General features: G+C 47.9%; 1 protein-coding gene across 1 annotated transcript; it reads right to left on the reverse strand.

Moving 5' to 3' along the window:
• Positions 1-7,281: 7,281 nt before the first annotated feature.
• LOC139436999 (endogenous retrovirus group K member 25 Pro protein-like) lies at positions 7,282-7,614 on the reverse strand. Its single transcript, XM_071210012.1, has one exon. The coding sequence runs from the start codon at positions 7,612-7,614 to the stop codon at positions 7,282-7,284; it is 333 nt and encodes a 110-aa protein (XP_071066113.1).
• Between the last annotated feature and the right edge of the window lie 4,877 nt (positions 7,615-12,491).

The following is a 12,491-nucleotide window of genomic DNA, read 5'->3' on the forward strand; positions in this document are numbered from 1 at the left end:
AATGGTAGGGGAGGAGTCCCAGCTGTTCACCATTTTAATTGCTTATTTCTCCCATCACTCTCCCATGAGGGCCCAATAATAAAGTCCTTGGGGAATATCTGGGGCTTCTCCTGGCTTCTGGAAGAAGTCTTCTTCTGAGTGGCAGAATCTTGGGAAGGATCTTCCAGCAGACTTCTTTGGGTTATTGATGCCCACATGGAATTCTTGCCAAGTCCCAAATCCATCTACTGATTCCCTATCTTACTAGCCTGCTTCAACTGTGTCTGAGAGAACATACACATGAAAAAATAAAAAACAACTAGGACTTAAAAAGTGTAATCTATATAGCATTTTAAGGTTTACATATACATTCTGAAGAAAAAGAACAGTCATAAAACAGAAAATAAATTTTCTTGAGAGTGTATATTATCTTCCTTTGATAAGTCCCAAGCATGTTAAGCATTCAGAAAACATTCCATAAATGTGGGGGTTATTAATCAGTTATTTATTTCTTAACCCTTAGCATGAAATGTGTTTGATATTTGTAGTATACTAAAGCTGTAAGTCTTTCAAAATCTGATCCTTAGATTAGATTTCTTTGAGATCAGTTTTGAATTGGTCAATTAGAAAATACAAAAAGTTCAATAATTGTTTATTTATGAGTTCTAATTAGAGATTAGATATCATTCTTATTCTCATTTTTTAATAAATTTGAGTTCAGAGGGCTAAAAGAAAAAAAAATAGATTACCACAGAATTATTAAGAAAGAATGAGCACATATATAAAATAATGATTAAGTGTGCTATGTGAAACAATAGAATACTCATTCTTTATCAATGTACTAAACGTTTTGCAAATAAAACTATTATAGAGCTATAAACTGAATGGTTCTCTTTTTGTTTTTCATGATTTATTGAATTTTTAGTAAAAATGTAAAGAATTTGGGGTACTTTTGTCCAAAAGGATAGAAAAAAATTGGGAAATAAATTATTTAATTGACAGGTAAATAGTACACAGTACAATAAAAAAAGTTCTTTCATTAATTGTAACAAATGTACCACACTAATGCAAAGGTTTTTATAATAGCAAGGTATGTGGGAATTCTGTATTTCATGCATGATTTTTCTGTAAACCCATGACTTCTCACTAAAAAAAAAAAATGAATCCTTCAAAAAGACTTTCATTATGCCCTTGCATGCAAGAATGCAATAAATGTTGACATCTGGTCATAAAAAAGAATTTTACTTTTACTTTTATGTAACTGAGAAGAAAACTAGTTTATTATGCAAAGTAAATTACCTAAAGTTATGTATATTAATGTTACCTTTTTCTGTTAGTATCCTCCAGAATGACCTCCTAACTCACTTTGGAATCTTATACATAAAAACTCTTTGGTAATTAATTTTTCCCTCTTTTGGTCAAAGTCTTTTTCCAAATGCATCACTGATTAAAGCTTGGTAATAATCCATTGGTGCCAGGGAAACTCATCCTTGGGAGTCATATCCCATATTGGGGGTAAGAGGTGGTAGTGAGTTTATTAGCAGGTTTTTGCTTAGAGAGAGGCCACACTTGAGTAACAAGTGGGTTTCAGGAGGTAAATTTTAGGCATTAATATAAGCAAAGTTTCATTTTTTTCAGAAATGAGATTCATTTGTAGAGGCCTAAAGATCGAGGACTTGGCATATAGACCTGTTTCTTTCCTTAGGCACAGCTTATGCATTCCAGATTCTTTGACCACTTTATTTGAGAAAGTAGCAGGGCTTACCAAGAATGGAAGTTTAGTATATTGTTAGTTGTTCTGTGCCCTCTATCTATTGATAAAACATACCTATAACAACATAAGTACATTCATATCCCATATAAGTATGTTTTAAGTGCATTTTCTCCATATATCAACCCATGACCAACACCCTGTTCTCTGGGTGTACTTTGTTATAGAACGTAAAATAACTTTCTTACATTTGTTTTCTTAACTACAATCCTTGGCCATCCCAGGATTCCCTGAGTTATATGGTCACACATTTTATCCTCTACTTTCTTTCTAACCTCATGGATGGGCCAAAATTCCCCTTTTAACAATGTTCACACTCCCACTTAATGCTATTAATTACACTCACACCACACAGAACCATTTCTTAAAGAGATTATTCTTTAAAAGTTTACTGGACTTGGAAGTCTTGTCAAATAGCAATTGGCCATAGATATGAGAATCTGTATCTAAACTCTCAATTTGATTCCATTTGTCAATTTATTTATCCTTATACCAGGACCATGCTGTTTTGACCACCATAGCTTTGTAATGATTTAAAAGTCATGGATTATGAGTCCTCTAACTTTGTTATTCTATCTCAAGATGTTTTTGATTATTCTGGGCCCCTTAAACTTTCAAATGAATTTGACAATTGACTTTTCCATTTCTTCAAAGTAGCCTGTTGGAATTTTGACTGGGATTGTGCTGAATATGTGAATCAATTTGCATAGAACTTACATCTCAAAGTTATTTAGTCTTCCCATCCATGATCATGGAATATTTTTCCATTTATTTATGTCTCTTTTTTTACATTTCTTTTTCAGTATTTTTAGTTTTCTGTGTACAAATCATTTACATCCTTGGTTAGGTTTATTCCTAGATAATTAATTCTTTTAATTACTTATCAATGGAATTTTTAATTAATATCTTCCTTGGCTTGCTGATTACTAGTGTACAGAAACACCACTCATTTTTTTGTAGTGAGATTGTATCCTGCCACTTTGCTGAACTTTACATCATTGTGTACCATGTTAGCTGTGTTTTCATACATGCCCTATACCATGTTGAAAAAATTTCCTTCTATTCCTACTTTTGAAATGTGTCTTATCAAGAAGTGGTGATACATTTTGTCAAATGCATTTTCTGTTTCAATCAAGGTGATCATGTGCTTTTTTCCTCTTCATTTTGTTAATGTGGTGTAGTCGGTATGTCCTGTCCGGTGGACAACGGGGCAGGAGAGGCCTAGGCTCCTGCGGGGGCTCGCAGGCGTGGAGGGCGCGCAGCGGAGAAACCACCACGGAGACGAGGTGAGCACGCAGGTCTAATTTATTAAGGGAAGTACATGTGTTTATATAGGGTTATGGGGGAGTGAGCAGGGGACTGATTGGCTGTGGCCAAAGGGGGATTGGATTGGCGGTGGTGAGCAGTTGGTGGGGGGAAGAGGCAGATTCTAGGTTGGTGAAGGGGCTGCACTGGTGGGAAAGGGGAACGGGGCTGGGAGTGATTGGTAGGGACTGGTTCCTTGCCTTTTATGGTGCGGCTTGTGCTGCGGCTTGACAGTGCGGGAGGGGGGATGTGAGCTAGGCAGCTTCTGCTGGCTATCAGCAAGCCGGTGTTGGTTGCCTGGGCAGGGCCGAGGGCAGTGCGCCCATTCCATGGCTGAGGGCAGTTCACCCGTTCCAGCCGCCCTACACCCAAGTGGTGGGCTGCGCATATCACCCACTGGGCGCGGCTATGCTTGCCAGCCAGACTTCAGCCTGCCTCACCCCATCTCCCCCTCTCTTTTTGTTTATGGCCAATGTGGCTGCAGCTATTAGTTTCTGCTGATTTTGGGTATCTCGGAGAGACAGCAGAATGCGGCGCACACCATAGAAGACGAGGAAAAGAAGAATACAAAGGAGTCCAATAGACCCATATGTGATGAGGGAAGACGGAGAGAATAAACTAGCCAATTTAAGCAGAAAGGTGCCTGAGGTGTTGTCGGCGCCAGTTGCGGTCGGGAAAAGGTCTCCCCTGGTGGAGGGGGTGAATATAAGGGCATTTTGATAGAGGTCAGGGACCGGATCTCCCGTGCTACTGGTAGTTGTATTAGACCCTGCGGTGTTAGGGAAAAAGGTGAATAGGAGAGCATCTGGAGGGGGGGTAAGTGAAACGTTGAATGTAACAGATCGGAGCGCTTCCTTCAGGTTGCACGGTAGCTGCAGAAAACAGTTAGTATGATAAATCTTGGGGTAGGTAGGGCTTTCGGGGGTGAGGAAAAGAAAGCCAGGAGGGTGACGGACTGCAGCCCACATGGGTCATGAAGTGGGCAGGGCGGTGGCTGCGGAGAGAAGGAGGATTAGTAGGGCTACAAGGTTGATGGGCTGGTCAGGCGGGAGGGGAGTTTGTGCTTGGACTTGGCGATAGAGATTGAGGAGCAGTTGTTCTTCTGTTGGAGGAATTGGGTCGTCCAGAACGAAGCGCGTCATCTGGTGGGTTCGGTGCCTCAGTCGTCGGCGTTCCCTGCTTGTCAGGTGCTGGGTCTGCGGGTGCAGGGCGGATGTTGCGTCCCGGGATCCAGATGGGTTGGGGGGCATTATCTGGGAAAACACAAGCAAACCCTCTCCCTTGGGTGAGGAGGGGGCAGGACCCCCTCCAAGTATTGCTTTCTGGGTCTTTCCAATAAACAAAGGGGGCTTGTGTGGGCTGGTAGGAGGGCCCCCAGTGCCTATGGAGGGCGGATAGTCCCTCTTTGTCAAAGGTGAGTATATTGAGGAATATTAAAGATGCAGTGACTAGGTCACTTGGTTGCGCTTGGGGAAGCATTTCTTTCTCTTTTTGAATTTGTATTTTGAGCCGGCGGTGAACACTCTCAGCTATAGCCTGTCCTTGCGGGTTATAGGGGATCCCAAAGTGATGAGTAATATTGTAAAGTCGTAGGAAGGCGGTAAAGGAGGTGCTGCGATAGGCTGGCTCGTTGTCAGTTTTTAGGTCCCATGGAACTCCCATGAAGAGAATAGCCTGGCGTAATGCCTTGATACAATGCTTGGCGGTCTCTCCCACAAGGGGTACCGCGTAACATATGCCAGAGAAGGTGTCAATGGCTACATGCATATATTTGAGGGGCCCGAAGGATGGGACATGTGTGACATCCAATTGCCATCTCGAATTGGGCTTGAGCCCGCGGGGATTAACCCCCTGTGGCTGTAGCGGCCCAAGGGGCAGAAAGGGGGCGCAGGTTTTACAGCTGCGCACCACATGTTTGCAGCTTTCAATGGGCAGGTCCAATAGGTGACGAAGTGAGATTGCCGAGAAGTGAAACCTGGCATGCAGCGTTTTGGCCTGGTTGACTGTATCTCCAGTGGGCTGGGCAGTAGATATGGAAACTGCCCGATCGGCTGTCTCGTTCCCCGAAGTGAGGGGGCCGGGCAGGCCGGAGTGACTCCTGATATGTGCAATGTACCAGGGAGCCTGGCGGTGTTCAAGGAGACGTTGCAGGCTGGCAAGGGCTTCGTCGATGGGCGTAGAGCCCGGGAAGAAGGTGGAGAGTGCTAGGACCCGACAGACTTGGAGGGTATATAGACTGTCAGTGAAGATGCTGACTGGCTGAGCCTGGAAGGTATGCAGGGCAAGGCATACAGCCAATAATTCTCCCACCTGCACAGAATGCGGGTTGATGTGGGTGAAAACCTTGGGCTCTAACACGGCAGGTTGGTAAACAACCATGGCGAATTTGGTGGTGGAAGCGTCTGTGAACACAGTGGTGACAAACGGGATAGGATTGGAAGTAGGGAAGGGGTGGAAGGGGCTCTGAAAGGGGAGTTTGGTGATTCCTTGAAGTAACTTATGGCTGGGGTAGTGATTGTCAAAGTTACCCGAGAACCCTTCTAGTAGGACCTGCATGTCTTCATTGTCTCGTATGAGGAGGTTGGTTTGCTTGGCGTCTAGCGGCCAGATGATGGTGGCAGGTTTGACCTCAAAGGTATGGATAGCTAGGGTGATTAAGTCCGAGGCTAAGCTGATCCATAACCTGACAGCAGGGCAGATCTTACGCAGCCTGCTTTTGGCTGGATGGAGCCAGAACAGCGGGCCAGTCTGCCAGAGGACTCCAGTGGGTGTACCTCGAGTGGGCAGGATCAAAGCCAGCAAAGGCAGGCTGGGGTCGAACCTGTGCAGGCAGCACTTGTCTAATGCCTTGTTAACGGCCTGAATTGTGGCCGTGGCCTCTGGGGTGAGCCTGATACGCTGTGTTAGGGCAGAGGCTGGGCCCGAGTCTGACTGCAAAAGGGCAAAGAGTGGCTGGAGCTGGGCCATGGTGATAGGCAGAGCGGAGTGAACCCAATTAATATTACCACAGAGTTGTTGCAGTTCAGTGAGGGAGGGGCGCTCTGGGACAGCGAGCTGCGGCACTGCTGGTGTGACGTACCTGTCAATTTGGAAGCCCAGAAATGTGAATGGCAGTTCAACCCGGACCTTTTCGGGCTGGATGGTAAGACCTATGTCAGCAAGGTTAGTTCGCAGCATGCCAAGAACTATTTGGAGCTTCTCTGCCTCCTCGCATGAATAATGCACGCCCAAGGCCGTAGTGGCGTGAGGGCACAATCAACATAGCGCTGACAAATGGCAGGGCTGTTGCGCATGCCTTGAGGGAGTACCCTCCACTGGTATCTATCAGAGGCACCTGAGTGGTTAGGGAGGGGTACCGTGAAGGCGAAGCGCTGGCAGTCCTGCGGATGGAGTGGGATAGAGAAAAAGCAGTCCTTAATGTCAATGGTGGCCACGTGGAAATGGCACGGAACGGCTACGGGGTGTGGGAGGCCAGGTTGGGGCGACCCCATAGGCAAGATATGCTTGTTAATTTCACGGAGGTCGTGGAGGAGCCGGTACTTGCCAGTGGATTTTTTCTGAATAACAAAAACTGGCGAGTTGTACAGACTTGTGGAAGGTTCAATGTGACCAGTCTTGAGTTGCTCACTTACGAGCGCTCTGAGTGATGTGGGCTATGGGTGGAAGGCTCTGTGTCTCTTCAGAGATAACTAAGTTGTTTGACTTGTGGGTGTGGAACGGTAAGAGGCTGCAGTCCTGCCCTTAGGGACAGTGACAGCGGCTCCAGTCCCAGGAAATGTTTAACAATGCAAGGGCTATAAACTTTAAGTATTTAGGGGAAATGCAAAAACCACGGCTTATCTAGAATGTCTGGAGTCCATGCTAAAAGCTTACCTAAGATGTGGAAGAGATATATGCTAATTGAAGCCTATTGAGAACTGAAACAAAGGGACCATTTGGCCTTTCCTCTCTGTATAAAAGACGTTTGAAAATCTTGTTCGGGGCTTGGGATTCAAACTGAAAGCTCCCGAGTCCCGCCGGCCGTCAATAAACCATTTTTCCTTCTCAAAATCATTCCTGAGTCCTGGCCTCTCTATACTCAAATAATTGAACTTCTCTTAAATTCCACAACATGAGGGCAGCAAGTTTATTGGAAGGTAAAGGCCACTGCTCCACCCAGATAGGCTCCTCAGTATCCCATTGCAGAGGAGTGGGTGCAGGAGGTGTTAAATGAGCAGTGGCGCAAGTTATTGGGGGGGCTGCGTGGTGATGACAGCTCCGCAAGCCTCTAGGACATCTCGGCCCCACAGTATTTGGTCAATGGTGGTCAGGAATAGCGGTTTAAAGGTACCGCGGCGTCCCTCGGAATCTTCCCATTCTATAGGGAGAGAGGCTCGGAGAGAGGGGGACGTGCCAGTGGCCCCGACCACTGAAGGCCCGTCTTGGACTGCCAATTGGGTGGCATAGTGGGCAGGGAAACAGGATACCTCAGCCCCGGAATCGAGCGTGCCTTGGTACCAGGGGTTGGTAATTTTAAAGCTTCGGAGGGGCTTCTCGAGGGAGACGGGCACAGTCCACATTATGGTTTGGGGCCGGGCATCAGCTGGGGGCGTGCCTCTTGGGCGCGGGGCTGAGGCCTGCCCCTGGTGGAGTTTAAAGGCTGCGGCGCGCTGTTAGAGCGGCAGTCTCGGGCCCAATGATAACCCTTACCACAATGGGGGGCAGGGTGTGGGAGGCCCCCGGCGGGGTGGCCGCTGAGGTGGAAGTGGTGGGGGGGGGAGTGGCCGCGGGAGCAGGCAGCCTGGGCGCCTCAGGGCACTCTCTGGCAAAGTGCCCAGTATTGCTGCATTTAAAGCAGCCTGCATTCAGCGCCATGGCGGCCAAAAAGGCCTGTGTGAGCGCGGCAGTATGCATATCTAGGCCACTGCAGGCTAGAACCCAGTCATGAATTGCCTTCTCTCTGACGGGAACAATGGCCTGCTTACAGATGGGGTTGGCGCCTTGCAAGATGAGCTCTCGGGCAAGGGCTGTCTGGGCTTGAGGGTCTGCAACTTTGCGCTCACAGGCTTGGAGGATGTGGGAGACGAAGGCAGAGAAGTCCTCGTCCTTGCCTTGTGTGAGCTTGGTGAAATTGTCAGCTTTAATAGCGGAACATGAGCGAAATGCTCGGAGGGCAATATCGCGCAGCTGAAGCCAGAAGCCGGCCGGGGCGCGCTGGTAGACTACATGGTTGCCGAATTGGCCAGAGCCGGTGAAGGCGTCTGCCGGGATCTGTACACCGGTTGCGGCGTTGTTTGCAATTTGTTTTTCTGCCTCAGCATGAAAGTGGGCTCTCCAATCTATAAACTGGCCAGGGGTGAGGATACCCCGAGCCAAGGAGGTCCAGTCATAAGGAATGCAGAGGTTTGTGGAAATCTCTTCCAACATCTGCATGGCATATGGGCTCCCCAACCCATCTTCCTTGACTGCCTTTCTAAGGCATCTAATATCCTCTGGGTCATGGGGATACCAGGGGAGTGGGTGCTGCAGGGAGGGAGTGACATTCATGGGGAAGCAGGAGACAGGAGGGGGTAGGGTGCTCGGGGGAGCGCCACCGGCCGGCGGGGGTGCCTGTGCTGGGGCGGGAGTGAAAGGGCTGGTGCTCATGGTAGCGGGGCGCTGAGGGAGGGCCGTCATTGGCGCCCAGGGTTTGGGCAGAGGACCAGTCTAGGGGTCTGCGGGGGGGGGGGCGCCCAAGCGGATGCGGGCGCAGGGCCAGCCGGGGCACAAAATGGCCGCTCAGACTCACAAGATGACTGACCAGGCGCGCACGCACGGAAGGCGTCACAAAATGACTGCTTGGGCTCATAAAATGGCCGACCTGATGCATGCGCGTTGGTAGCATCAGAGGGCCAGCCTACTCTTCCGCCCTCGACAGGGAGGGGCGGGTAGAGGGAGGTCACCACCCTATGGGGCGGGTCTGGTTCCTCCTCAAACGACTTCCTCCTTTCTGGTGGGGAAGAAGGAGGAAGTTCGCCATCTTGGCGGGGCTTAAGGTTGGTTTGCTTGGGCGGGTCTAGGTCGAGTGCGTTGTTAAGCTGCTCGACAAGAGACTCCGCATCGGATTCCTGGTCCGAGTCGGAGCCAGACCTGGGGCAAGAGGGAGATGCCTTTCCCTCCTTATCGTGCAACTGAGAAGACAGAACCTGAGACGTGGCGGGGCGAGAGCCCTGGAGGCAGGAGCGGATGGTAATCAGTGTAGGCACAAGGCCGGAGGGGAAACGCTTCCCTTCGTGCTCCATGGCATTGGTGACCCGGTCGATAAGCGTTCATAAGTACCAGGGTCCCAAAGGTGGCAAGTCGTGAGCCAAGGGTTAAAAGGAAGGAGAAGGTCCCAATAAACTTGCAGTCGGCGAACTGAAACTTTGCACTTGTGGGTGTCTAAGAGTCCGGCAAGGGCACGGACTTGGGGTGCTTGGTGAGATGACAGCCTACTGCCCATTTTAGGCCTAGGGAGCCAGAAGGGTTGGGGCCCTACCTAGCGAGCACGGCGATCGGGTAGCGGCGGCTACCGGGGGTCTCGGACAGGGCGGCGAGCAGGAGGCACCCTACTCAGCGGTAAAGGAAAATGGCGACGACAAAGGCAATGAGAAGGGAGGTAAGGAGGCAGAGAAAGACGGCGGTTGGAGCGGTCGAGCGCGAAAGTGAGGGGCAGTAGTGGTGTAATATGGCGAGGACGGCAAGGAGGATGATCGGGAGAAGGAGAAAGACAGGGAAAAGGGAAAGAAGAGCAGGGTTCATGGGCAGGGAGGGGCCGGGAAGTTATGGAGTGAGGCGGAGTAGGGCCTTACCCATTCATGGCGGGCAGTGCCCCACGTGGGGCACCAGTTGCAGTCGGTACGTCCTGTCCGGTGGACGACGGGGCAGGAGAGGCCTAGGCTCCTGCGGGGGCTTGCAGGCGTGGAGGGCGCGCGGCGGAGAAACCACCACAGAGACGAGGTGAGCATGCAGGTCTAATTTATTAAGGGAAGTACATGTGTTTATATAGGGTTATGGGGGAGTGAGCAGGGGACTGATTGGCTGTGGCCAAAGGGGGATTGGATTGGCGATGGCGAGCAGTTGGTGGGGGGAAGAGGCAGATTCTAGGTTGGTGAAGGGGCGGCACCGGCGGGAAAGGGGAACGGGGCTGGGAGTGATTGGTAGGGACTAGTTCCTTGCCTTTTATGGTGCGACTTGTGCTGCGGCTTGACAGTGCGGGAGGGGGGATGTGAGCGTAGGCAGCTTCTGCTGGCTATCAGCAAGCCGGTGTCGGTTGCCTGGGTGGGGCCGAGGGCAGTGCGCCCGTTCCATGGCTGAGGGCAGTTCACCCATTCCAGCCGCCCTACACCTGAGTGGTGGGCTGTGCATATCCCCCACTGGGCGCGGCTATGCTTGCCAGCCAGACTTCAGCCTGCCTCACCCCAATGTGGTTATTACATTGATTTTCTTGTGTTGAACCACACTTCATACCTGGGATAAAACCCACTTGATCATGGTATATAATTCTCTTAATATTCTTTTAGTATTAATTTGCAAGTATTTGTTGAGGATTTTTTGCATCTAAATTCATAAGTGAAATTTGTCTGTAATTTTCTTTCTTGTAGTATCTTTATCTTGCTTTGCTATGAGAGTCATTTTGGCCTCCAAGAATGAGCTAGGTAGTTTTCCCTCTTCTTAAATTTTTTTTAGCGTTTGAGCAGGATTGGTATTAATTCTTCCTAGAATAATTGGTAGAATTATCCTGTGAAGACAAATTGTCCTGGGCTTTCTTTGTTGGGAAGTTTTTTACTGACTGATTTAATGTCTTCACTTGTAATTGGCTTGTTGAAGTCTTCTATTTCTTCTAGAGTCAGCGTGGTTTGTTTGTGTGGACCTTGGAATTTGCCCATTTCCTCTAGGTTTCCTAATTTACTGGCATATTGTTGTTCTTTTTATTCTAGTATGATCCTTTTTATTTCTGTGGGGTCAGTAGCAATGTGCCCCACTCTGCTTTTATTTATTTCATTTTCTTTCTTTTTATTGCCAGTCTAGCTATCTTTTAGTAAATTTTATTGATCTAAAAAAAACAACTTCTGCTTTTGTTCATTATCTTTTTTTTTCTATTTCATTTTTTTCTGCTCTAATCTTTGTTATTTCTTTCATTATTCTTGATTTGGTATTAGTTTGCTGGGTTTTTGTTTGTTTTAGTTCTGTCAACTTTGCTGTTAATTGTTCGAATTGAGCTCTTTCTCCTTTTTTTATAAGTGTTTAGGGCTATAAATTTCCCTTTCAGCACTGCCTTCACTTCATCCTATGTATATTGTGTTCCCATTTTCATTTGCCTAAAAATATTTACTGATTTATCTTGCAATTTCTTCTTTGATCAACTGATTGTCTAAGGGTGTGTTGTCAAGAAACATCAAGCATCAACTCATCCTAACAGTAGTCAGTAAGCATACAGAGCTATCTAAAGTACCTATTTGGGGGCCCCAGGAGAACAGAAGAGCATTCTGCAACATCCTTGAAAGAATGTATGGACACTGCCCATCTGCAGTGAAGATTCATGAGTAAAGTACTCCACATTGCAGAGGCAAGTGCCCATCTTCCACTGGCAGCACAAGCTGCCTCAGGAACTATTCTGTGGCTGGAGTTGAAAGTTCCATTTCCCAAAATTGGGGGAGGAAGAGAAGGTCAGGAACTGACAGGCTCTGATAAGTAAATTTGGCTAGCTATAGTATATTCCTATGAACATCTAAAATTTGAATCTGTCCAAGTCAGAAGGAGGCCTGTAGCTGCCATTTTAACTCCCTCTCCACCAGCATGAGAGAAACAGGCTTGATTCAAAATCACAGTAATGGTAGGGACTGGCTTCTTTCCTCCCAGATCAGATTGCAGCTCTAGCCTAAGATCCAGCTTCACCTGGCAGGGAAGAAACTGGGGAAATCTGCACCAAACATCCTGGCAACTGCAGACATTTTTGGCCAGCACAGACTGAATAGTCAGTCACCTGAGGTTCCATTCCCAAATCCTGAAAGGGTAGTAGGGGAGTTGTGTCTCCTCAATTTCTCTGGGCAACTGTAGGTGCATTCAGCCTGAACAGACTAATTTGTTGAGCACCTTTTATTCCATTCCCACCCACCCCTCCCTAGAATAGTATGGGGCTGGCATTTCTCCAGACTGTCTTGCCAACTGCAAGGGCTTTCAGCCCATCTCAACTGGAGACTCAGAAACCTGTAGCTCTGTCCCTGTCAACCAATAGAACAGGAGTTTTGGCAGTTTATTATTACTTATGAATTCCAAAAAGAGTTATTTGATTATGTTTATAACCTGATATGTTCCTCTGGGTGTGAGAACCCTTTGATTGTATTAGATTCAGTTGAGATGTCTGAATAAGCTGTGTTAAGATTAGGGCTTTGAGTCAAACATGTCATTAGAGTGCAACTCACTGTCAACTCCCAGC

Source organism: Dasypus novemcinctus, chromosome 1, assembly GCF_030445035.2.
Source record: "Dasypus novemcinctus isolate mDasNov1 chromosome 1, mDasNov1.1.hap2, whole genome shotgun sequence".
NCBI classification, from domain to species: Eukaryota; Metazoa; Chordata; class Mammalia; order Cingulata; family Dasypodidae; genus Dasypus; species Dasypus novemcinctus.